This window comes from Mustela putorius, unplaced genomic scaffold, assembly GCF_011764305.1.
Source record: "Mustela putorius furo isolate JIRA1106 unplaced genomic scaffold, ASM1176430v1.1 tig00001215_pilon_pilon_pilon, whole genome shotgun sequence".
NCBI lineage: Eukaryota > Metazoa > Chordata > Mammalia > Carnivora > Mustelidae > Mustela > Mustela putorius.
This window is the reverse complement of record NW_025421638.1, coordinates 2,616,258-2,641,777: the sequence shown is the minus strand read 5'-3', so window position 1 is coordinate 2,641,777 and position 25,520 is coordinate 2,616,258. Positions and strand designations below refer to the sequence as shown.

The window sequence follows — 25,520 nt, the reverse complement described above, 5'->3', positions numbered from 1 at the left end:
CTGGGAATATAATGTTGGTTCTTAGATTTTATATATCTTTCTCATGAACTCTTAGCAATCTTTAAAACAAACTCAAAACTCTGATTTTAGGAGGGAGTGAGCATGCTCGCTGCCCACTGTTTCCCTCTGGAAGCATTTTAAGCATTTAGCTGTTCAGAAAACAATCACGTCTTTTTGATAACCATGACTTCAAATACCCTTCCTGCCAGGCCGGTTGTGACTCATAAAACAGCAGTGGATTTCAGGAACTCACCCTTAGAATACGGGTCCTTGCCACTTCTCAACTTTGTAAGTGGATAAAATGATACTCATCAAGGGCTTTTGTCAGAAAGGTTAACTCCACACTCAGACACTAACAGCCCTGTGTCTTCCCAGGCTCTTAAGAGGCTGGAGTTGCCACGCAGTGCCTGTACTGGATACGCCTGTCAGCCGCACAAGGACCTTCAAAGTTCTCTAACCTAGAAGCTGTAAACAGGACAACGGTCCCACTTTTGCGAGTCCACACCCTTTAAATGCAGATCATTTGTTTTTGACATCTCAGATGTGACTCTCGCTGCCAGGCTAGAATTTAGGCTGCGTGAAAATACTCAGCAGCCCTGTCAAGAAGCCCTCTTCTCGAAAGGGGTCAGTGTGATCTGGAAGAATTGAAGAACCCTGGCTTGCTCGAAAGAACTATGTGTAACTTGGATCGGTTTTCCTGTACTTAAATGAGCTGGTTCATATGCGGATTAAATGAGATATCTAACCATTAACAGTCATGCTGGATAGATTTTGAAGTACAAACTTTTACGTGCTCCACAATGACAACCCCAATGTGTCTTATAAGACGTATTCCTAAAAACGTATGCTTTATGCTACCAATGAGCAGTCAAAATGCAGAAACAGTGTGATTGTTCCTCTCTCAAAACAGAATGTTTATTATCGAAATATTAGCAACAAAATCATAAAGGTTTTAAGGTGGAAGTGGCCATGCTCAGATTCCCAGTCTCACCAGTTCTGTGATTCAGTCTATTCTCTGACGAGACGGAGAGGCTCATGCTGTGTTTAGGTTCACATGGGCCTCTCTTCCTAGAATATCTAGTGTTGTGCATACTCCTCCCGGCAAAACGGTCCAGGAAGAGAGGTTTGAGACCTTGTTAAGGGGAAACTCGTGGGGGAAAAAAACTGCATGAGATCCTGCAGCAAGTCAGTGACTGTGACTACATTTTATTTTATATCTCAGTGCCTGTAAACCATGCGGTGGATTCCCTGGGATAAGATACATAAGGCACCGAACACAGGTGCTCAGTAAATGATCACTGCTATGGTGTTGACGATGACAACTGGACTTCATAGGTGCTCTGCCCAGTAACTAAGCTAACAAAGGACAAGAGAAAAGGCAAGGTGCTAAAAAAGAAACAAAACCTGCCTCCTCATACCCCACAACCAACCAATCCAACATCTGCTACCACAACAAAGCCAACAATACCCAGATTGCAAAGGGAGTCTCGTGGGTGGGGAGCTGAGGTCACAAGTACCCAAGGCTCCCACCTGCCACACTGATGTCATTCCTGTAACTCCAACCTGGAAGGTGGTACTTTCAGCTTATTCTGCATGCAAGTTCTCAGGAGGCTGTCTGGTTGAGGAGAAGAGTCAAAGGGAATCCCTCTTCCTCCAGGGTGCTGGCTCAGTCCTCTTCCCTCCCACTCCCCCATCCTCATGGTGTGGTGACGCTCTGTCACAGACACAGTTTGGAAGGGTACCCGGGGTACCCACCCATCCTCCATAACATAGGACCATCCATATGGTTCGAGATGAGACCAATGCTTCCACTCCCAGTCGAGGTTGGTGGATGCTTTGATTGAATGCCTCGCATGTTTCTGAGAAGCTTTTTGGGAACCTTATGACACGCCCAGTTATGCTAGTGGTGTGTTTAGTCATTGACTCCAAATAGTAGCTCTGCTAAGATTGCCACCTGTCCTACAGGAAATGGACTGAAAACACTTCTCATTCCTACATACCACAAACCACTGGACAACTGGGAATACTTGTGGGTCATTACCAGCCCAAGCTACATTTGAACTGGTGATCTCAAATTAACTACCCTGTGTTTCATTATCTTTCCTCTACTTCATACCATTCTTTAAATGTTATGTCAAGAACGCAAAGTTATAAAAATGATCTCCTTTCCTGCTTCACCTTAAGAAGCCTTTTTTGGTTGTCCTATTAGAAAAGAATGCGAAATGCACAGCCTTTGACAGACTTCCTTTGCAGGGAACAAGTAATACAAACAATAGTGTTATATAATGGATAGAGTGCTTTTTCCTTTACCCTGTATTAATCTTCCTAATTGATTTCCAAAAAAGGCAAATGAGGGACTGAGCGGCATCCTGTGGTTGTAACCTCTAGGTAAACTATTATCAAAGGCAATGGAAGATTTTCCAGAAAAAAAAAAAAAAAGGGCAAAAGAAACAGCCCCATTGTCCTGTAGCTGACCTAATTCTTTTTGTGTGTTCTTAGAGTTTTGCAGCGTGCAGACAAATGAATATGCTCACAAAAGGAAATTCAGAGGTTTTTGGAGCAACAGAAGAGAAATATCAGAGATATTACTTAGGTCAGAACAGTCCTACAGGGTAAGATTACTTTTTAAAATATGTACATTAGACAGATAAAGAAGGAAATGATATTTTAATAGGATAGTGAAAAATATCGCAGGTTGACAGTGACGGCATTAAAAGAACAGGAATACAGACATTTTCAGAGGGTGAAAGTGGTACCATGTACCCTCAAAGTAGGCAAGTTTTTATAAGTGGTCTCTAAATGTGTCTCCTGTGCTAAGTAGATGGTTCTCCTCGGAGCTGTCAAAAATGCTCTGCGGTTCTCTCTACATTAATTCCTGTTGAATATTTTCCATGGTTGGTCAGATTGGACTTAAAATAGATATGAGAAAGGTCTTCAGGTTTACTGTCAGTAACATTTTTAACTTCATCGCCAGCTGGATGACGGCATGGTGTGTGACCAATCCAAATTTACAAGGTAACCTTGCCTGAATCCTCCTGGTCCATCACACAAAAATCACAAAGTGAAGCTGAGAGAATCAAATTGCAAGGAACAGTGGGGGAAACAGTGGGCGGAAAGCAAAACAAACACAAGGAAAGCCATCTGTGAGGTCACTCAGAAATGATGCTAGTAATTGTGTGTTCTCACCCTATGGCCTCCACACACGCGGGGTTCCTCGTGCTTCACAATCAGCCCCTGCAGTCGGAAACCCTTCACGCCTCAATCGCGTGCTTTCCCAAGGGAAAATAATAATCCTAGCTACCTTTATCTGCAACCTGCTCACCCTTTTTTATGTTATTCCTTTATACTGTGCTCTACCACTTGCCCTGGCTGAGGAACACAAACTTACACTTTTCAGGGGCAATCGGAGATAACACTTGCTTCGTTTCTTAAGTAATTGGGAAGAGAAGATGGAAATCGGTCTCTAAGGATAATTAGCCTTCTTGCCCTGTCTCATTTACTTTAAGGGAGTCTTCTGAAATGAGTTAATACATAGAAAACATCTGGTGGAGAACCCAATACATAATTAGTGCTCAGTTATCACTGACACCCTCTTCCTTACCCTTCTTACTAAATATGTACATTTCAACAATCCCCAGAGTCGTCCTCTGCACTATCAAACAGGTGGCTGAGGTTGACAGACCAGAGCTGATCCCTGTCCTCAATAAATGTTTTATCTCTTCACACCCGTTATAGAGATAAAGCACTACCTAAAAAGGCACTCTCAGTCGATACATGTATCTTCTTCCTGCATCTGAACCTCTTCACCACAGGAGCACAGTAGCTGATACGCTACACAAAGGCTGTGTGCACTGTCTGCTAACACTGATCACTGTCTTTCTTGGGACTAAAGCGTAAATCCTAAGCATCCTGCTTACTTAATATAATGGCACATGTCTATTTTGGGGTGCTCCCCTATTTTTGCGAAAAAGCTAAATATGTTTTAAGTCAATCTGAGTTAGATTTTTGACTCATTAAAAATATTACGCTCCTTGGACCCAGATTGGGAAGTGACATCTGAAATTCTAAGTAAGTTGAGGACTCGCTAGGCATTCTCCGGGACTGGAGCAACACTGCAAACAGCTTGTTTCAAACAAAGTGGACACTCAGCTTCGGCTACAAGATTACTCTTCCGCGATAGATGGTTTCCACACCTGAACTGGGACACCACTTTTCTTGGCTGAGAACTTCGGCCTCGGCGCCACAAAGTAAGACGCAGAGGCTGATTCTTGCTTCGGGGAGGCGGGAATGCCCACGGGCACTGGGGACGCGCTAATGGGTGAGGCTGCCTCTGCAAAGAAGGCGGGCTGAGAGCTGTAGGCCGGCGCCGAGTACACAGAAGACGCCTGCGCAGTAGTGGGCGAGCCAGGGTTCACGGGCCGGGGAGGGAGAGCTTGCTTCATGCCCGGCACCGGGCTGACCTTGGCGGATGACTTTTGGGGGAGGCCATCCTTCGCATCTGGAGGTTGGAAAGTAAACAAGGATGCGTTTAGCTGATACGGTTGGTGCTTCATGACGTCCAAAGCATTGAGGGGTTTTTTGCCCTTTTTCTTGCTTGTCTTGGACGCCTGTGGGGCTGATGGCTGAGACTTGAGAGCGGCCAGAGGGTAGGAGGGGGAGTGGATAGGATTGTAGGCCACAGGAGGAGGGGCTCGGACGTTGGAGGAGTACTTCCAGCCCGCCGGTAGAGACGGCGTGGGAGACTGGGCGCGAGCGGCATGGGCCTGCACCGTGTCTGAATCCACCACGTACTTCTCCATCCTCGACTGCCTCTTAGCAAAGAGCTGGGCTCCTTTCCCACTCATTCCTGGAAGCTCATTAGATGGTCCCGCTGCAGCAGCGTGAGCAGCGTTTACTGGTGGTGTGGGAGCCGCTGGCTTGGGTGTGTAGTTGGGACTGGCTACCGCTGCTTGTGGTCCTCTGAAGGGACCGGCCAGGGTCAGAGCACTCGCGGGCCGAGCCGGAGCGTAGGAAGGCTGGGCTATTTTGATGGAGGAGACAACGGTGCCCTGCGACGGGCTGGACGCGGGGAAGGCAGGAGGTTGGGTTGGAGCCGCTCCTGGGGACCAGACCGGAGAGACTGGAGTTACCGGTTGGGAGGGCGAGGACTTGACTGCCGGCTTCGGAGCCACCGGAGGCGGAGTCTTGTGTTTCGCAGAGGAGCTCTGCATGAAATTACAGGCCTCGGCCCCTAAACTGAGGTAGTCTTCTTCGGGTCCGGAATCGCCTCCAGCTCCCGTGCCCTTTTTGCCCTCCGAATTTTGAAGAAGGGACAAGAGTTCGGGATTTGGGCTTACTTTGGGCTCTTTGAAGGTGAACATGGGCTTCGTCGTGCTTCTCCTTTTGGCCTCCTGCAGTATCCCCGTTCTCTTGGCCGGCACCGCGATCCTTTCATCCCGGGAAGCTATGCGCTCCGAGGCGTCGTAGAAGGCCGGCTGGGCCCACGGGGCGGGCTGGGGCCACGGAGGAGGCTGCGCGGGGCCCGCTGGGGGACTTGACATGGCTCTGGAGAAGGCTTCAGGCGGAGGCGTGACCGCGGAATAGGGCGGAGGCGCCGGGAAGTCCGCCATGGGACTTGCCACGTTCCGGGTTGGGGAGAAGGGGGTCGCCAGCTGGTTCGCAGACCCCGGGAAGGGTTTGGCTGTTCTGTTCATAGGAATCATCCTCGGTGCATCTGCGGTTTCACACGCCCCACTGAAGCCGTTCTGTTGGGGCACGTGACCATGACCGTGGCTCACCTCGATGTAGCTTCTGCTCACGGAGCTCTGCGTTCGGACCGATTCTTCCTCCTTCCTTTGGTAGGAAGCCACGGTTCTCAGGCCGTCCGTCTGCGCAGCTTCGGGTTCTCTGCCGGGCATTCCCCCCACCCTCTCCTCCTCTTTTTGGGCCGCGATCTGATCCATTCGCTCCCTCCTCTTGGCAAACATGAGGGCGCCCTTGCCTGAGGTGTCCGGCAACATCTCCATCTTGTCCCCTCTGTTCAGCTTCTTTTCGATGTCCACGAGTCCCGAATCCCAGTCAAAGTTCACCACTTGTGCGCTGTCGTCAACGTCAGACGATAACTCTTCATCCACCTCCGATTCGCTCGTGCCCAGAAATGCTACTTCGCAAGTATCCTCTCTGTCCCCTTCTTCCTCCTCGTCGGCCTCGCGTTCAAGTTCGCCAGTGCCGTAGCTGACTAGGGTGTACTTCTTGGCCCGCCTACGGCGCTTCTTAAACATCAACACCCCCTTGGAGTTGGGGTTGGGGGCGTCTGTAAGAAGGAGCGCAATGCTTTTGCATTTAGATTTCGCTTCTTTCACCTGCTTTTCTGATAGGCTTTCACTCCTCCTGAGCCCTAGGGAAAGTACAGAAATTATACTGAGTTGATGAATTCCAAGAAGCCCTCATAGCAGCCCAGAAATCAATTCTCCTGGGGGAAAGTAAATATGGAAAAAACATGTTTACAATCAGCCACTAAGTTTTGAAGCAATCGAACTCATTTCTCCTTCTTATTTCTTTTAAAATGTATACTTTTATGATGATCTACAAGATATATATAATTCTACACAATGCTTCTGTTTCACTTGGTCATATAAATACATTTTTATGTATGGTGATTGGACTATATGTAGCACATGGATCTTAATACCTTAACAATAAGCGCTAGCTAGTAAATGTCAGTCAATACGATATAATCAAAACCAAAAAGGAAATAATTTGAGGACAGAGTATTTTCTGAAAAACAAGGTAAGACATACCTTGTACTTCCGTATTTAAATAATAAAATATCAATATAAAACTGTATCCAAGCATTTTTTAAAAGTGGGAGGGGGGGGCAAGAAATTCTAAGTGTTTCTGTGTAATGAATTTAAATAATTAAGTTTTCTTCTTTTCTTTTCTTAAACTTTGACATCTCCCCAAAGTCCTTGTATTCATGGTGACTGGATCAATATAAATTCAAAAAAACTGAATGAATAATAATTGAAGGCACTGAATCAGTGATTGCTAATGATTTGGAACACTGGATCATTGTGAATACATGTAAGAAATTCAATCTACAAAGCTGTCTACATAAATTTGTTTGAAATGGATTGCTATTTTGAAATATAAGTACTTCAGTCACAGCAAGAATAAATGTAAATCTTGGGGATATTTAAAAATGATGAGACTAGTGACCTCTTAACTGTGGGTAAAAGCTGATGCAGAACTTAAGTCATTTAAAATGAGAGTTTGACAGTTTTAAAGTAACATGCATATTTAATTTTTTCCTTTATCATTATTGTTACAAGAAAACAAATTGGTGGCAAACTAATGTATAGCATTAGCTAATTGTCATCATATATTTAATGATAATGAACATGATTCACAAGCAAGTTTCGAATTCTTCAAAATAGTTAACTGGAAATTTCGGAAAAACTTCTTGAATATTTCATGATTGAAAATTAGGGGGGGTTTTTGTCCCTGGGAAAAAAATCGGACTCATGATTCTGTTTTTTTGTTTTTTTTTTAAATAAAATAGAATCAGAGTGAATGACTTTATGACAAAATTAGATATTCCCTGGCATTTGGATTTTATTTAGAGGAAACAGTTAAAAGCAAATTCATTATTGAATGTAACTCCTTTTTTTTGACTAGTGTTATACAACTTACTATTAAATTGACAGTCACAGTTGCACAGTTGTTGCTTACTTCACAGCCAACATGTAAAGTATGTGAGTTAATACTTAATACACTTAATATGCCATAAATGTGAAGGTGGGTACAGATGCTTCAAGTATAAGGACGATTAACAGCACTTGCCAATAAAACTACAAATGCTTCTGCTAAAAATATGCTTGGAAGGGAATAATGAGAGGTTAGAAGAATTAATATAGTACTTTGAGTTCATTACCGTTGTATATCATTCCTACCTTCAAGTGTTTTTGCTAGTCAGCTTCTACCTCCTCAAATGAAATTCTAAAATTTGTTTTAAAAAGGAAAAAAAAGAGAGAGAGAACGAGAAAAGAACAAAAATCATGCAACCTAACTGACATCCTTATCTTCATTCTTCTTTCTCTAGTCACTCCCCTAGAGAAAACAAAACACCATAAAGAGCCTTGAATGTAAATATATTTTACATTTGGGGACACTTAAATGCCTCCACAGGGTCTGGGAGACTGACCCGTGTGTCTAGAAGGTAGATGAAATGCTTTGCAGTCGAGTGAAGACATACAAAGCCGAGAGGATCATGTAACTGCTCAGTATTCCACATGTCCTTGTCTGTCAAACTCACTTCTGCAAGCATCATCAAGCTGCACAATGATTTTTTTTTTTCCAAAATGAAGATCTGCTTTTAGTGTCAGTAGTGGAGCCTGTATTTTCAAGACACCTCTCAGCAGCACACTCAACCGTTTTTGACATTTAAACTCGGGAGTCCACCTGACTTCAAATACTCTTTTCTGCAATTTTACCTGAAATCTGACAACATTCTGAGACAAGTCAAAGGGACACATTAACCATATCATTTTCTTGAACAGCTCCTGTGCCTCTGGGGATCAAAGAAAATGCCTTAAATACCTTCAAATCTACGACAAACTTCAAACTTATTGCCTCCATTTCAGAAATTGGTGTTCTCCACAATTTCCCATTTGTTATTCTGTGCATTAATTAATTTCTTTTTAACCACAGAGAAAGACATAAGAAAAGTCTTAAAAAGAAAAAAAGAAAAAAAAAACCATGTAAATGAAGCAGCAGCGAAATGCCCTTTAAGCTCTCAGGCCCCTTCCAATAGCCCAGCAGTGGCCCTGGGCAGGACTTACGTGCGTGGCGCGCTCGGTGCTTGTGAGGTCTGCTGTGATCCCTTTCCGAGCGTGGATCTTCTCCCTGCTCTGTGCCTTCTGATGAGACTGCAAAGGATACCAGAGAAGGAGGTGCTTCTGACTGCCCTCCTTCCACTGGAGAATCCACACACCCCTTTCCTGCCTGAAGCCTGCACCCTTCCGTCTTCTGCCTGTCCAAGCAGTCGAGTATCACTTCCACTTGGGGCAGCCCCACGTCTCCTGCTTCACATCCCCGGGTCACTTTTAACTCTTTGCCACTGGAGAGCTGGATTATCTTGCTGGACCTCAGAGAAGGCTCCCCTTTCTCCCTCGTGGGGACTGAATTTATGTGGACAATTCCGCAGTGTTGTACATGAGGATCTGGGTCAGGAGACTTGGATTTTTCAGCTCCCAGGAGAGCCACCACGGGGACATTCGTGACCTTGTGTCTCTCTTGTGAAAGGGACAGTTGTAGTTCAACCACAGGGCCTGGCTGCCCGACTTCTGGCTTCTCCCTTAAGATGATCTCCTCTGCTAAGTGTCCTGTTTGGGAGTCAGGCATATGGGGAGCGACATGGTAGCTCAGGCCTGTTTCTTCTTGTATGCTCCCAGAAAAACCAGGACCACTCCCTTGGTCCCCAGCTAGAGGAGCCCCACTCCTGACCGAGGCAACGTACAGCTCTCTGTTCTGGTTCTTTGTGGCTGGTTGAATTTGCAGGATGGTACTTTCCACGGGCCCCTCATGGGTGAGATGCTCAGGGGTTTTGTTTTCCGTTTCAGAGATGGAACTCTCATTTACTCCACTGGATGGTCTGCGCACAGGAAAATCAGTCCAGAAGGTTAAATCAGAGTGTTACACCTGCCAAAGAACTTTCTGACACTTTTAGGATACATGATACAGTCAAAATATTTCCTCTTAAATGTCAAGTGCAACATATTTGAGAACAGAAGTTGGCAGCATGTTGATATTATTATTTAAAGATCTTCCAAATAAACTTTTTTTTTTTTAAAGCAAAGCAAAAATGCTTACAAAAGATTATGGAACCTAAATCTACCCTAAATTCAGCTTTGATTTTTTAAAAGCACAGGTTGTAGCTACATGGATGTCCTTTATCTGTAATTATTTGGGTGTTTTCAAATAGCCATGTTTGTTCTAATATGACAAAGCATTTCAATGTCTTACTGATGAAGTATAGGTCTGAACATTGTAAAGTCATGTAAACATATTCAGCAACTTCAGAGTAATATTAATATACAGATAATTCAAGTAGTCCTTTTAGAGGCTGTGCTTTCTTGAAAGGAATGAAATAGAAGCTGTTTTTCAAGCTCCAGGGAGCATGTGTTTTGTAATAAATGGACCCCAGCCCAGTACTCTTGTGTAAAGAGAAATCCTTTCCATGCTGCAATGAATCATTGAGTCATGGGGTATTTATAATTGGAGATGTCTCCCCTTCTCCCATTTGAACCTGTCTCTTGGAGCATTTCCTTATAGGATCTCTGAAGTCATACCATTCCTTTATCTGTCAACTAAGAAGCCCAGCTCTGCTCACTACCATCCTTTGCTTTTGACCTTAGCCATTGCCAGCTGGTTTTGCAAACCTGGGTTTGCAAGAAGCAATGCCAGTTTAAGTGTCAAACAACTTCTTGCTAAAGCTCTAATTTAAACTCAAACTGCTTTTAGAAGAGAAGCATCACTTGCAGAACAGCTGTAGGAGATGCCTTCATGTCTCACATGTGTAAGTTTTTTTTTTTTTTTAAAGCAGCAGTGTCTATCTCTGCCCCTTTCCTCCTCCTCAGAATGCCCCCTGATTAATGCCAGATTATTATTTGATGAGAGTGAATGAACCCTACTCAAGGGGCTACCCCAAGGAATATACCTTAGAATCTGTCTGATGGCATTTCTGACAAATGTTCAAAATAATCGCTCCTAACTTTGCTTTTGTCTGCAATTAGTAAAGCAAAACTAAGCAAAACAATAAGAAAAAAACTAATAGTCAAATGAAATGCAGCTTTCTCTAAGGAAGTAATCTGTAAAGCTTCCTGATAATTAAAAAATATTATAGCATTTTAAAAACATGATGATAGCAAATTAGATCTTTCTTATATAGGAAATGATTAATACACTCTATGCAACCAAATTTGATGGCACCAAAAGGTCAGAGAGTTTTAATTTAGGAAGGCCTCAGATGGAAGTAGATTAAATCACTTTGAATTATGTTAGCAATCAATTATGAAGCTGAGAAGAGAGTCATTTGAACTTTTTCCAGTCTTACAGAGTGTAATACAGGCAAATGGATCATATAAATGTTAACATTTACTGGTAGCAGAAGTAAAACAGATATACAGGAATACAAATCATAAAAGCTCTAAAGGTTAGAGAGTTGTATCTTAAAATGCTCATTTCCTTTCAGTCTACATAGGTACAATGTTCAGATACCCAGAATGGTGATGGTAGTGGTGATGATGATGGTCTTTCGGCTAATTTTAATTTGAGATTCCATTTCAATCTCATCCATTAATTATTTATTTTGCAAAAGTCCAAATACTTAAGAGAAAATCATCATCATCATATCTCCAGTTATTGAAAGTAACAGAGAGCTAGTTCATTTATTTCTGAAAGTAAACATGTACCTAACATTCAGCTTTAAATCACCAAGGATTTTCCCAGTGATAGTCATTGTAATCAAAACAAGAACTAGCAGGGAATGTCCCAGACCACAAGTACGTTCCTAAGAAATTGGCCTCGTTAAAAGAGTAAAGACACTAAGAAGGGAATACATTAGAAAAGGTTTTCCCCCTTTTGGGGATGTGATTAAACCTTTAACAAAGATGGAAGTCTTCAAATACCTCAGAGATTTATGCACGATAATGGCAAACACCCCGTCCACACTTGGCAAGACTCCTGTTAGTTTGCTTTTAAAAGCAAATGGCGGCTTCTTAATGAAGTAGGATCCTGAAGGCTTAAACATTGGGCTTGATGGGTAAATATTTAGATGGGAGAGTCTAAGAATAGTGCTACATTTCTTTTATTTTCACAAGATCATGGCCATGTCGAGTTCATGTGTGAAATGGAATCAATAGTGAATGATTATCAGAGGGGTGATGCTGCACATCGTTCAACCACAGAGTTAAGACAAAACCTGGAGGGCTTTCAATTCTGTGTGAGATTGTCCTCTGGCATCCTCCCGAAGGCTGCTCTCCAGGAAGCCAGAACTTTCCTTTCTGGATTCATTACAGTGTCATGGTCAGAGGCTCACTCGCAAAGTCAGTATGGGTTTGTACAGGGTCCTGTGATTTGCACAGGGCTGTAAAAATGTGGATGCTGTCGCATTTTTGTGATTGCCCTTGTTGTTTTCTTTTGTTTTAATGTTTAAAGTTTACTACTGCATTTTTAAGCAATTAGGTAGGGAGGGTGGTATTTGGGGAGATCGAATTAACAATGATTTCCATTAGTAGTCCAAAACCTATATTCTATCCGTCTGCTTTTTTCCATACACAAATGATTTTGCTAGAGGTCCTGACAAGCAGAAATCGAGCTGCTTTTAGGGTTTTATGTGGTTCTTTTCCTTATCTAGGCATTCTCTTTCTATAAAAAAAAAATTATTGTACAGGGTAATAGTTTAACACTTAAACATTTTGTAATGGAATTGATTGCTGTTCTTTTTTAAATTTTTAATTCCAGTACAGTTAACATGCAGTGTAATATTAGTTTCAGGTGTACAAAACAGTGATTCAACACTTCCATACACAGCCAGTGCTCAGCACGACAAGTGCACTCCTCAATCCTCATCACCCAACTCCCCCTCCACCACCACCCACTACCATCCCCCCACTGGTAACCTTCAGTCTGTTCTCTGAAGTTAAATTAAACATTTTTAACTCATCGGTGAATAAGGTAGTGATCCTGATGCACCGCAAAATCTTGACCTAGAAGTATTAAATTATGTCCAACATAATGAGCTTTCTAAGGCACTTGTCTAAAATACTTGAGATTTTCAACAAAGCTCATGATACAAAAATTTTCAAATTAATTCTCAATTAACCAGAAAATTAACTGCCATTTCTCAAACACGGTGGTTCTTCTGTTTAACTATACTAACCTTCCACAGAGCAACCCCAATTTCCCCATAAATGACAAATGATACATTTAGTAAAAGCTATAGTCATTCCTATCTAAAAGATAGGGATCTATTTTTTCTCTTTCAAAAGAAAATATATACCCCAACAAATCTTCTGTACCTTTTGATAAGCATTTGGAGAGAGTCCCTTATGCTCTCCATGAGCTTGATGACTTGGGGGTAGGTGAGGTCCGCACAGGGGTTGCCATTGATGGAGACGACTTCATCTCCCTCACAGAGCCCAGACCCAGAGGCTTTGCTTTGGCTTCGGATCTGAGTGGAGTGAAAAAAGAAAGGAAGACTTAGAATCATATCATTTGTAAAAACAAAAACAAAACACAAAAAACCATACCACCAACTCTGAGAAACATTTATTTGGGAGTTAAATAGTTCTGTAATCTATAAAATCAGCCCTGATTTTTAATCCAACCGTTGACCTAGAAGACCACTTAAACCTCTCTTACCCCTCTCACACACACAGTGTATAATGCACCATGATGTCAACATTTAATTCATAGCATTGTAGGTGAATGGAAAAGGAAAGCAAATCTATAGTAAATGAACTGGAATCAAAGAAATAAAGAATAGAGAAAAGTGAGGGCTCACATGTTAAAATAATGATGTTTACATTGAAAATAACTGTCACACTGTGAAGGATGACCCCAGTCAGAGAGTGACCTCTCACATTCAAAAAAGTGTGAAAAGCCTTTCCTATTGAGGAGATGGGCTGAACACTGGCTGTAAGAAGGAGCTGTAAGGCAGGACAATGTAAGGAAAGAGATGTACAGCTAAATGAACTAGTGAAAGCCATCCCAGCGTAATGGGGAAGTTAGGCAGCAGGATACTAAGAATTATGTCAAAGAGAAAAATCCTGTATTGAAATCAACTATTCAAGTCTTGGTACAAAGCAATGTTTAGCAAAAAGGGAAGGAAAAAAGGGATGATTTTGCAAATAACAAAAACATCCCTGCTATAACCATTGCCTCATATTCTTGCCCAGAATGATATGGAACAAAAACTGAATAAAAACCTAACAGAGAACTTTCAGAACCTGGAAAAGAGAAATTCAGAGGAGTAGAATAATGGCAGAGAGTTCTCACCAGCTCCTTAGTGAGGAACACTTGGAGGTTTATATCCCATATAATTCGGAATATGGCAAAATGTTATGCTGATTATTCTCCCTGTGCCCTTCCAGGTTCATTCTCCTCCCTCCTCGGTGCTGCATTGTGCCAGTGGGGGACTGGCTCCTAGAGACTGCATTGGAGGACCTCCCTGTGCACTATTCCTGACTGGATTTGGTCAACAGGAAGGCCCAAGAAGAGATCAAAGAGCAAGAAGAATAAGACATCAGGTAGACAGATGTTCTCCTGACTGAATGTGCTGGGTCATGGTTTGGCAACGGTTCTGTTCCTCCATCTCAAGAGTCACAGCTCCTGTCCGTCTGCCCCTCTCTTTTGCCTTCAGTCTTTTTATATTCCAGTAACACATACCATCTTCTTGCCTCTTCAGGACTAACGGTAATAATAGCTTCCCACTTTCTATCTCCAGGTACTTCATTATCATTTGTTGGTTCACCTAAACCTGTCTTTAGTCCCTACATTCTAACATCTTTAATTACTCCTTTGAGCATGCCACCAATTTCCTGCTGGGACCCTAAGTGATACTAATGTGTTTAGATGTCATTTTATGGTGTGAGTCTAATAGTTCCCCATGAACCATGTAACATGTCATACAATCTGAAACTTAACATACTTTAAGATCCTATTCTAGATATTTTCCACCAAGATGATCCCTTTCTGACTATTAAAATCAAGATTCTGAGTTCAGAGAGATTAAAGCCTGGTCAGCAATACTTCCTGAAGAATGTTTTCATAGCCAGACTCATTTCTGACTGGGCATGAAATGTATGTCAACTTACCTCCAACAGCGGCCCACTACTCAATAATCGACAAGTTGGCTAATACAAGTTAAAGTTTCTATTTCCAGGTGCATTTACAGGTTAAGTGGCACTCTTGAAAGTAGAGTGCCAAAATGATGACACTAGGGAAATTTAAAGTGATTCAGTTAATTTTGCTCTGGGAAGGTCTGTCCTTTGACTGTCAGAAATTATAATTTACAGTGGTTTCCCATTTTCTGACAAAACTATCTCATTTTTATTTGTTTTGGAAGAACATACTAGTTCATTGCAAAATATTTGCATGGCTATAAGAAGCAATAAAAGTAATGAGAAAGAGAATATGCACCCAATTTTGAAAAATATCTATTTACCTGCCAAATATATTTGTTTCATTTTGTCTTGCATATAATTAAGATAAAGATCAAAAGAGAGTTGTTAATAAGTCAGAATAAAATGATATGCAACAATGAACATTTAAGCTACGGTTAGAGTTAAGTCACATTTCAGTGACTTAAATTTATTTATTTACTTTTTTATAAGGTAAGATGAGGTGGATGATAAAGCATTATTTAAAGCATAAACCCATTCATTCAATTGAGTCAGATGTACTAGAACACAGACAGGAAATTTATCCTTTGAAGGACCAAAGAGGTTTTATGTTTGTAAGACAGCTGTGTCATTATACCCTGTAGCGCTCAAGGCCCAATCTCAGCGGTGGGGAGAGGGGGATTCCCTTTTATCGGCAGTACATTGTGTGAATTTTAAACAGCTTCATGGGTTTGTGGAACAAGATGAAAAATTGATCCTTGGATGAGAAATAAACTCCAATTTAACAGACCTGTCTCTCATGTAAACATGTGTTGCTTGATGGGAAGCAACACAAGTCAAGTGGAACTTTTAATGGTATCCGGATAAGCATACTCATGAGAGGAGTAGTTAGCATCTCCTCAGAGCACACATTCTGAAGCGAACGTTCAGAATCAATTGCGGCAGAATTGCAATTCCTGAACAGCAGGAAATAATTTCCTCAAGAACCATGTTAAATGTGGTGATATTGTTCCTGCCACAGAGGTTTTTCTGAAGGACTACTCTTCCTCCATTTCTAATAGGACGACCAAAACAAACAGGATGGTATGACAGTGTTCCTTATGCTCAGACATATCCTTTGCAATCACCAACTTTACCAATATGGTTCATTTATTAGCGTACAAAAGATCCTCACTTTACATTACACGTAATCAGGTATTTTAAAATGTATATATTTGTGTATTACTACGTATGTGAGTAAAAATTCCAATTCCTGAAAACATTCTTATTTGTGAAAATGAAATACTACTGTCAGTAATAAGTCTAGATATGCAGATCACTAGCATTCACAATGCTAAATCTCAGTAAATTTTTTTAAAAAGATTTTTATTTATTTATTTGACACAGAGAGAGAGAGAGGCAGGCAGAGGGGGAGGGGGAGGCAGGCTCCCCGCTAGGCAGAAAGCAGGATGTGGGGCTCGATCCCAGGACTCTGGGATCATGACCTAAGTGGAAGGCAGAGGCTTTAACCCACTGAGCCACCCAGGTGCCCCTCAGTGAATTTATCAACCAGTCTTCCTCTTAGGCCATTAGTCCTCGATTCATAAAATACACAGTGGGAGAGAATGGCAACTCGGAAGAAAGAGAGGTTTCAATTGTGTGGCTCCAATGATTACTAGCTGACTGAACTTAGGTAAGTCATATTACATCTTTGAGTTTTAGTTTTCTCAAGTGTAAAATAGAGCTAATGAATTTTATTTCTCTAGATGGTTAAAAAAGATTAGAAATAATATGTACTAAGTTCCATTACCCACATACAGCTCCTACATGTGCACGAGAAGGGGCAAATGGATAAAAATGAGTGGGTTTCCCATACATGTGTGCACACACACACACGAAATGAACATGCCAAGTAAAAAGAAAAGCTATAAAATGGCGGTGCTTTGTCTATGAGATGTTTTAAAACATCCGGATTTATTTTCAGTTTTTATGCCTATATTTGGCATCAATTCATCATAATCTAAAGATAAATGTTGTATATGTCTTTTCCTCAGTAAGTACACATTTTATAACTGAAAGGCGGAAGAAGACAATCCTATTTATTGTTTCCTGGTAGAAATAACAATACAAATATTTAAAAACTAGTAGCTTATCTTCACTGAGCACTTACTATGCTAAGCCCTCTACATGCTTATACCATGTATTCCCATAGAACTTCAATAAGAATATGTACACTTCCATTTGTGAATGTTCAGATGGACTACCTTACTTCCATTTTATAGATAAGAAGACAGTGACTCAGAAAATTAGGTACTTTGCCTTAAATCACACAGCAAGAATCAGAATTTCAACCCAGGGAATCTGACTTGAGAGCGTGTGTTTTTAACCATTACACACATTGACTCTGTAGTTAATAGTCTGAATTCTCTACCATGAATCTTTTAAAAAAAAAATTCATTTGAGAGGGGAATGGGGCAGAGGGAGAGGGGCAGAGAAACCCAAGCTGACTCCAAGCTAAGCATGGAGCCCCACACCGGGCTTGACCCCACAACCCCGAGATCAGACCTGAGCCAAAACCAAGATATGGACGCTTAACCAACTGTCCACCCAGGCACCCCTACCATGTATCTTAAAGAGAGAGTGGAGTGTAGCAACAATTAGCAGAGGCTGTAAAGAAAGTCAGGGAGGAAATAAGAACTTGCCAAGTCAGTCCATAACTCGGGAAAGACAGATTTTGCTTTATTTGACTTTGTTTTGTCTTCTTTTCTTTTAATATTTATATTTAAGATATTCTTTAAAGATTGGAAAATACTCGATATTATAACCCAATATGTTAAAAATTCTAACAAGTATAATTATCTTTTGCAAACTGTGATTTGACACAACATACATATATGCGCGTGTAATGCATAGCCTTTTTCTAGAGAACATTCCCTTAGACATTTCATTCCACATCTAATACATTAGACAGATAGGAAGTTTCTATCCATAAAACACTGTATGCCCTATTAGCAGTCTAATCAGTCTAATCAGACCACAGAACTAAGAGTACTGGTAATGTAAATATTTACCAAAGACTGTATTTTTTTGCTTTCTGCAAGAAAAGCAGAAAAAAGCTTTCTTGATCCATAGGAAGAGAGATTTATTTTATTACAACCAAGTGAACATGGAAAGTTAGAGCTTCTCTGGGAAATTCAACATTATTTTCATTTCATAGAATAAATCTGAGAAGTTTCAATAATGCTAATTTGGTTTTAGGAATTAATAATTCCCTGGCAAAATGCAGAAAGTTTCTTTTTCTATTCTTTTATTATCACTTCGTTTCCAAGTCTTCCAGAACTGACTAGAAAGCAGGTATCAGATTTGAATTCACACAGAACTTTGTAGTTAAACTATTCTGTCTTGTGTAAATAGCGTATCAGTTGTGTCAGCTTGCTGTCGGTGAAACTAAATCTTGTCTCAGGGATTGCCTTTTCATGTGTAACTCATTGACAAGTCCTGTTGGAACATGTCACAGTAAGTGGCAGAACCAAGACAATCTCTTCCTTAGATTCCACTACTCCATTTATTACAATATATTAGAAAGAAAGAGGAAATTAGCATAAGTCTAACCTATCACATGTGGGCTATTCTCAATCCGTAACATGGAGTCTCAGGGACCTGGAGAAAACTAAAAGAGGATGAGGGAGATGGTCTCAGACAAGTAAAATTTCAGAAATTAAAACATTTTGATGGAAATTGGAAAGTAGTCTATGATCTAGCAGCTCTTGCTGAAGCTCCAATCTCTCCTCAGTTCTCCCCCTTCAGGCCTTCAACAAAACCCTCCTTGTATCTCTGAGACGAGACTCAATAAACATTCCCTCACCCCTGTCACACTACAGCCCTAGGCAGGTGTGTATTCCTCAGCTGACCAAAGAAACGGTCAGAATGGTCACTGGGAGACGCAGCAAGGGCGGAGATGATCATAGATTAAGCTTTAGAAATTAAGGAGCTAATCCAACTTTTAAAAGGATTTGCTCTCCACATTCTGAACTCCAAACCTCCATCTTTGGTGGTGAGTTGCCTAGCACCAAAGATGAGGTCACGAGATGTCAGGAATTCATGTTTAGGTGGTACCGTATTTCTGGAAATCAATAGCAAATAGCAATATATTTTCAGGATGACAAGGCAAAAGAAAACAAGGAGCAGAATACAATGGAATAAAAGCAGTAAGAACCCCAGGAAAATCTTTATCGTGGGAAGCAAAAGGCATCCTGGAACTTAGTGCAAAAATTGAAACAGTAAAATGGAGGGGAAAAGAAAAGACTAGCAAAAATCCCTAGAATGTGGTAAATAAATACAAACTGTAACTAATAACTGAGTAAATCAAAAGTCAGTGGAGAAGACCGTGGCAGTACTGGATGGACTGCTCAACTTGTGTCCCAAGCTCATTTGTGTCTGCCTCGAATGTCACAGAGGCTGAGAAGGTAACAGCATATCCCAGATTCTCCTGCAGCCAGGGCTCAGGGTGTGATGGAGTTCTAACCCAGTGGGTGCAGCTGCAAGAAAACTTGTATTGAGGATTGAGTATGGTGGAGAGGTACGTTAAGACTATGAGACACCCATTTTGCTGGTGCAGATCTGAGAGACGATTTTACTCTGGATACAACATATTTTGCTGGCAGCTTCTCATCCCAAATCATGGCTGAGGTGTGTGACCCCAGACCCAGAGCCAGGACCTGGACTCCGCTGCTTCTATATTGTGGCAAATGTTGCCAGTCCCTTGGGTAGCCAGGTGTGCCAAGTTGTTTGAAGTCATTCCTGGAGGCCCTTCTTCAAGCCTGCCTTTCCAGATCTTTCAACAATTCTTCAAGTACTTATTGATTTCTGACTAAAACAACTGGAGAGATTTCTATTTTCTGAGAATGAACCCAGAACCGATGCAGAATTTTAGAATTAAGGGCAGACACAGAAGGTTAAGAGAGGAGGGGTGGGTGCCTGGGTGGCTCAGTGGATTGAGCCTCTCTGCCTTTGGCTCAGGTCATGATCTCAGTGTCCTGGGATCAAGGCCCACATCGGGCTCTCTGCTTAGCAGGGAGCCTGCTTCCCCCACGTCTCTCTGCCCACTTGTGATCTCTCTCTGTGTGTCAAATAAATAAATAAAATCTTTAAAAAAGAGAGAGAGAAGAGGGGTGACTAGCCAAATACAGATAAGAAAAAAAAATGGATACAGCCTCCAATATTCAAGACAGAAGAAATGATGCAGAAACATATACCAGATAAATGGCATGAGGCCACCATCTGCTAAGAATAAAGGAGGAAGGGCAGGCCAAGGAGACGAAAACTTGAGGACAAAGAAGGCAGTTCAGAAAAGCAATTATAGAGTACATACTAGGAAATCAACGCAAGAGAAATAAGAAGTCTGTGAAGAATTTTTAAGGAAAAAAGGGAGATGATTATCAACATGCACAGTTATCTCAGGCAAATGTTCTGAAAGGACAGTACTTGATTCCTGAAAGGAAATGAGACTTTTCTTCAAGTGCATAAAGAATTGAATAAGGCACTCACTTTACAAAGTGTTTGTCTAAATAGTGACAATAAATCTTAAACTATATTCACATCACACCACGAGTGCAAATGCAAACAGACACTAGAATTTTTCAGTTATTCTATCCTCAGTACCTCAACTCAAGCTCAATAACCCATTTTCATGTTGAGTTTTGGTTTGAAGGCTATGAACTTCACTGCTCAGGTCACTAATATATGTACAGACACTGGGCAGGAAGTTTTCCTTTTGGATGACTGTCTTTACCCTTAGGGACCAAGTCTCCATAAAAGTAAAAAGCATTCCTGGTAGCAACCTTGGAAAGATTCCCGGAGTAAATAACTATCTTTGACAGCAATGAGGGCCCTAATCCATGGGCTACATACTTCAGAATCTGCATACCAATGTGATTTCACAGGCAGAAACGAGGCTGTTTAACCGCTGTGAGCTCTTACTGAGCAGCCACCATGATGCTAGAAAACCAACAAGTACAAATATGGAATGGTATTCTCTGCTCTTCTTTTCTTCCGAAGAATGTAAACAATCTAACTCTTTCAGGAAAATACTGATGGACCAGAGCCTATGCGAACATGTCCCTGTCTACTTTTTTGTTGGATTCAATGTGAAAAACTGCAAGAAGACTTTTGACCCATAAGGATCATGCCTTTTATAAGCATTTATACAGAATTTTTTTTTAAGATTTTATTTATTTATTTGACAGAGAGAGATCACAAGTAGTCAGAGAGAGTGAGAGGGAAGCAGGCTCCCTGCCGAGCAGAGAGCCCGATGCGGGACTCAATCCCAGGACCCTGAGATCATGACCTGAGCCGAAGGCAACGGCTTAAACCACTGAGCCACCCAGGTGCCCCTATATAGAATATTTTTAAAGACACTTTTTAAAGAATTCATTAAAAACCTATGTGAAATCTAAGACTAGATAAATATGTAATCAGTAGAAGCAAACTTACTCAGAAAAGGCAACAGAACTAGAACTCACTACTTTCATATATCTGTTTATTTTTAGGATTTTTTTTAACTGTACACATGACTATTAGCTAAATAATTATTATGCTTTAATACCTCACCTAATACGAATTTAGTGTCATCTAAAGAACCTATAAGGGACCCATGGGTGGCTTGGTCTGTTAAGGGTCTGCCTTCGGCTCAGGTCATGATCCCAGGTTCCTGGGACAGAGTCCCACATCAGCCTCCTTGCTCAATGGGGAGTCTGCTTCTCCCTCTGCCCTCCCCGCCACCATGCACATACATACTCTCTCTCTTTCTAAAATAAATAAATAAAATCTTTAAAAAAAAAACAACCTATAAGTAAGCTCAACAGTCTTTTAAGTGGTCAAAATACAGTAATAAATAAAGCTCACTAAGACTTCTGTGCATCACTGTAAGTGTCTGGGGCCCTTTCTCTATTTGTTCAAGTTTATACATTTCTTTTCTTTTTTATTTTTTTTTTTAAGATTTTATTTATTTATTTGACTGACAGAGATCACAAGTAGGCAGAGAGGCAGGCAGAGCAAGAGGGAAGCAGGCTCCCTGTAGAACAGAGAGCCCGATGCGGGCCTCAATCCCAGGACCCTGAGATCATAACCTGAGCTAAAAGCAGAGGCTTTACCCACTGAGCCACCCAGGCACCCCCTCAAGTTTATACATTTCTAATAAGGTTTTTCATTTGGTTTACAGAAAATTAGAAGTAGAGAGACAAACACGTTTCCTGCATAGAGGTAGATGCTATAGTTAATACAATGTCAAAGCAAGAAGGTAAAAGCCAAAAAAACCCATCAAAATCTTAAAAAAAAAAAAAAAAAAAAAAAAACTCCAGATACAGGATCATTTAAAGAAGGTGTAAAAACTCTCATATGTTCAATGGGACTCAATGGGACAATATTGTATTTGAGTAAAAGAGGGGACATTAATTATAGTGCTCTCAAGTTATTTAAAATGTTCAAGTCACCTTTACTAGATTGATGAGATGCAGAAAAATATACCTTTCAGAGAGTACCATCCCAAATAGCTAAAATAAAAGATCTACTATTTAAAGGCTTAACTGGATCTGAGGCATCACCTCATTAGGTACCGGATTAGAGTTCATAATCTGAGGTCCTAACTACTTTTCTTGTATTGGTGTTTTTACTGAAATGGTTTAGTTTTAGACACTGAGTATGTCTCACATATCCAGAAAATGTATCTTTTGGGAATGCCTTGTTTCTCCACAGCTCTACAGCCCTCTGCAGTTTTACTATATTTGACTAAAATATAGCAGTTTTTTCTTCAGGTTACACATACATAAAACTACAGATAAAGAAGGCAGACATTACATGAAAAATGTCCTCCTCGTGACAAGGGTGCAGATTTTTTTTAAATGTATAAATTCTATTATTTTGCTCTAGTAGCAAACAGGAGATCGTACCTTAATTAAGCAACCAAATCATTCCACAAGGCATTTAGGGTCTCAGGTACTCGATTTCCTTTCAGGACAACAAAAGAATCCCCCCCAGATCACTAATTCTATGCATTGTTGAACTGCAGTACACACCTACACACATTACACATACATGCATACATACATATAAGATATCATGGTGCTTCTCCTTTTGGAAAGAATCGTGTAAAATTGTTGAGGAGGTTTTAATTAAAGAACTGTGAACCGTACAAATTTATAAATATTTTGCATAGTAATCCAAGAGCGTCACTGATTGCACTGAACATTCACTTCAGTAGGAAAGTGGGGTAAAAGACAATGCTAATACTGTCTTCACATAATTGGAATACTTGCCACCACCCCAGCCACACGAAACGCTGAGCCATCTGGCTGCAAAAAGGAAAAGTTAGCTAATTCAGAAGCCAGGGGTAAGTTAATCAAGGATTGTGCCCTTGTTTGAAGAGCCTGGGTTAAATGATCACCTTCAGAGCTTTGGTTTAACTGGAATTTCATTTAGCCTGGCATTAGTATTTAAGAGTGTGTGACCTAGAGCAACAATTCTCAAACCTTTTGGTCTTAAGACCCATTTGCAATCTAATAAATGATAACAAACTTTAAAAATATTTTGTTTTTGGGGTTCTGTTGATATTTACCATGTTAGAAATAAAAAGTGAGACACTTAACACATTGTGTTCATTAATTAATTATAACATATAATAACTGGTCTGTTAACGTAAGCAATATGTTTTTATGAAAAAATCCATGCTTTTTAACACTCAGATAATTCAGTGAGAATATGACAATGTTTTCCATTTCTGTAAATCTCTTTAGTATCTGAGCTTAACAGAAGACAGCTGAAGTCTCATATGTGCTTCTTCGTTCAGTCACATTACGTTGTGTTGACTGAAGTGTATGAAGATCTAGCCTCACACAGATACATGTATGTATACGTATGTACGTATGTAGTTTGAAAAAGGAAGAGTATTTTTATAGCTTTTTGATAATTTGGGGTATTTTTCTTTGATACTACATTAAACTCAACAACTTGTAGTTTCTAAAGTTGCAATGTGAAATTTAAAATCATAGCAATGAACTTTCCATACTTGGTTACATTAAAATCCGTTGCTGTATTTTGCGTTTTGAATGGACTTTTTCCTCACTGTTAACCACACATTGTCATTTGGAAAATACGGTTTCACTGAGTTATGCAGATCTTCCAACACTTCATTATACAAATATGCAAAATAACCTCCTTAATAGAATCAATGTTCTTATCAGAGAGGTCTTTAAGTATTGAGAAGCTGTCAAATTCACAGTGGCAGATGAAACTTAATTTTTCCTTGAAAAGTTTTCCCTTGAAAGTGAAATTTCAAGGGAAATTTTCCCTTGAAAGTTCAAATACTGGCAATGTTTTCCTTGAAGTTACAGGTTCATTTTGCTCCTTTTTTAGAAGGTACCTACTGAATACCCAGTCTGACTAACCCCAGTGGGTCTGTGAGTTATTCTTTAAAGTAAAAATGGTGTTCAGAAGAAAAATGGCTAATAAATCTTGCAACTGAAAGGACTGTCCAAGTGCTTCCTCAGGACAAACATTGTTCTTCAGTATTCACAGCACTTTATATGTGTTTTCATTTTGTCACATAGAATATTAAAAAGATGTGTGCTCAAGACAATAAAATGCAAGCTTTGGGGCACTGGGGTAGCTCAGTTGATCAAGTGTCCAACTCTTCATTTTGGCTCAGGTCATGATCTCGGGTCTTGAGATTGAGCCCCATGTCGGGGCTCAGCGCGGGGTCTGCTTGGGATTCTCTCTCACCTGCTTTCCCTCCCCGCACTCACACTCTAAATAAATAAATATATACAATCTTTTTTTAAAAAAATGCAAGCTTTTACTGCCTTATCAAGAATATCCTTATATGAAACAGAATCTTATTTCTTACGTCACCTGGTGACAGTGAGGAATACAATGACTCCTAGTACAGGTCAGAGTCACGGCCCTGAATGCTAAGCTGTAAGTGGCTTCACCCACCTTTGCTTTTTGCATCATTGGTGCAAGTGTCAACACAGTGAAAAAGACAAGCAACAATCTTGGTGTAATTATGAAAGTCAATTTGAACTCAGGGCTCCCCTAAAAGCATCTCAGAGCCCCCCAGAGGACTGCAGACTACACTTTGATAGCTACTGATCTAAAGGGACAGACATATGTGATATCCATCTTCGGCATCCTGGGTCTCTGAGCTGGAGAGGAGGAAATTCTATCAAAGGCAATGCAAGGGCAAACAGCCAAGGGAGGAAAAGGCGGACAGAGACCAGGAAAGGATGCCTTTTGAAAACCCTGCACCGAGAGAGCACACCTGAAACCAACCATGAATTTTGACTGAAGGCAACTCTGTTGACCTAGGGAAATGAAGAAGCTCATTGTTTGACCCAGTTCTAGAGATTCAAAGTCTACTGTCTGTGGGAGGAGAGACAGAGGGAAGAAGAGGGGCTTCACTGCATTGGAAATAACCAATGCAGTGCTAGAACTGCATTGGAAATAACCCTCATCCAGTTTCCAAACTAGCAGCTAGATGAAATTCATTGAGCACTGTGATCGTAATACAAAGATCCTTGTATGTTTACAACCCCAAGCATGTCTTGCACACAGCAAGTGTGCCTAATAAATGACAATATAAGGAAGCTAAATTTTACTCCGATATCT

At 40.9% G+C, this 25,520-nt stretch overlaps 1 protein-coding gene across 3 annotated transcripts in view; it reads right to left on the bottom strand.

Moving 5' to 3' along the window:
* The window catches only part of SYNPO2 (synaptopodin 2), a 176,651-nt gene that overhangs the window by 24,470 nt on the left and 126,661 nt on the right, over positions 1-25,520 (bottom strand). For 2 of the 3 annotated variants that reach the window (XM_004748000.3, XM_004748002.3), the window contains exons 2-4: positions 13,059-13,210; positions 8,820-9,631; positions 4,194-6,376 (exon numbers count right to left, since the gene is read on the bottom strand). In XM_004748000.3, the coding sequence (XP_004748057.1) occupies positions 4,194-6,376; positions 8,820-9,631; positions 13,059-13,210 (3,147 nt within the window). The remainder of the gene's footprint in view (positions 1-4,193; positions 6,377-8,819; positions 9,632-13,058; positions 13,211-25,520) is intronic. The other variant, XM_013053939.2, reaches the window with a different exon arrangement.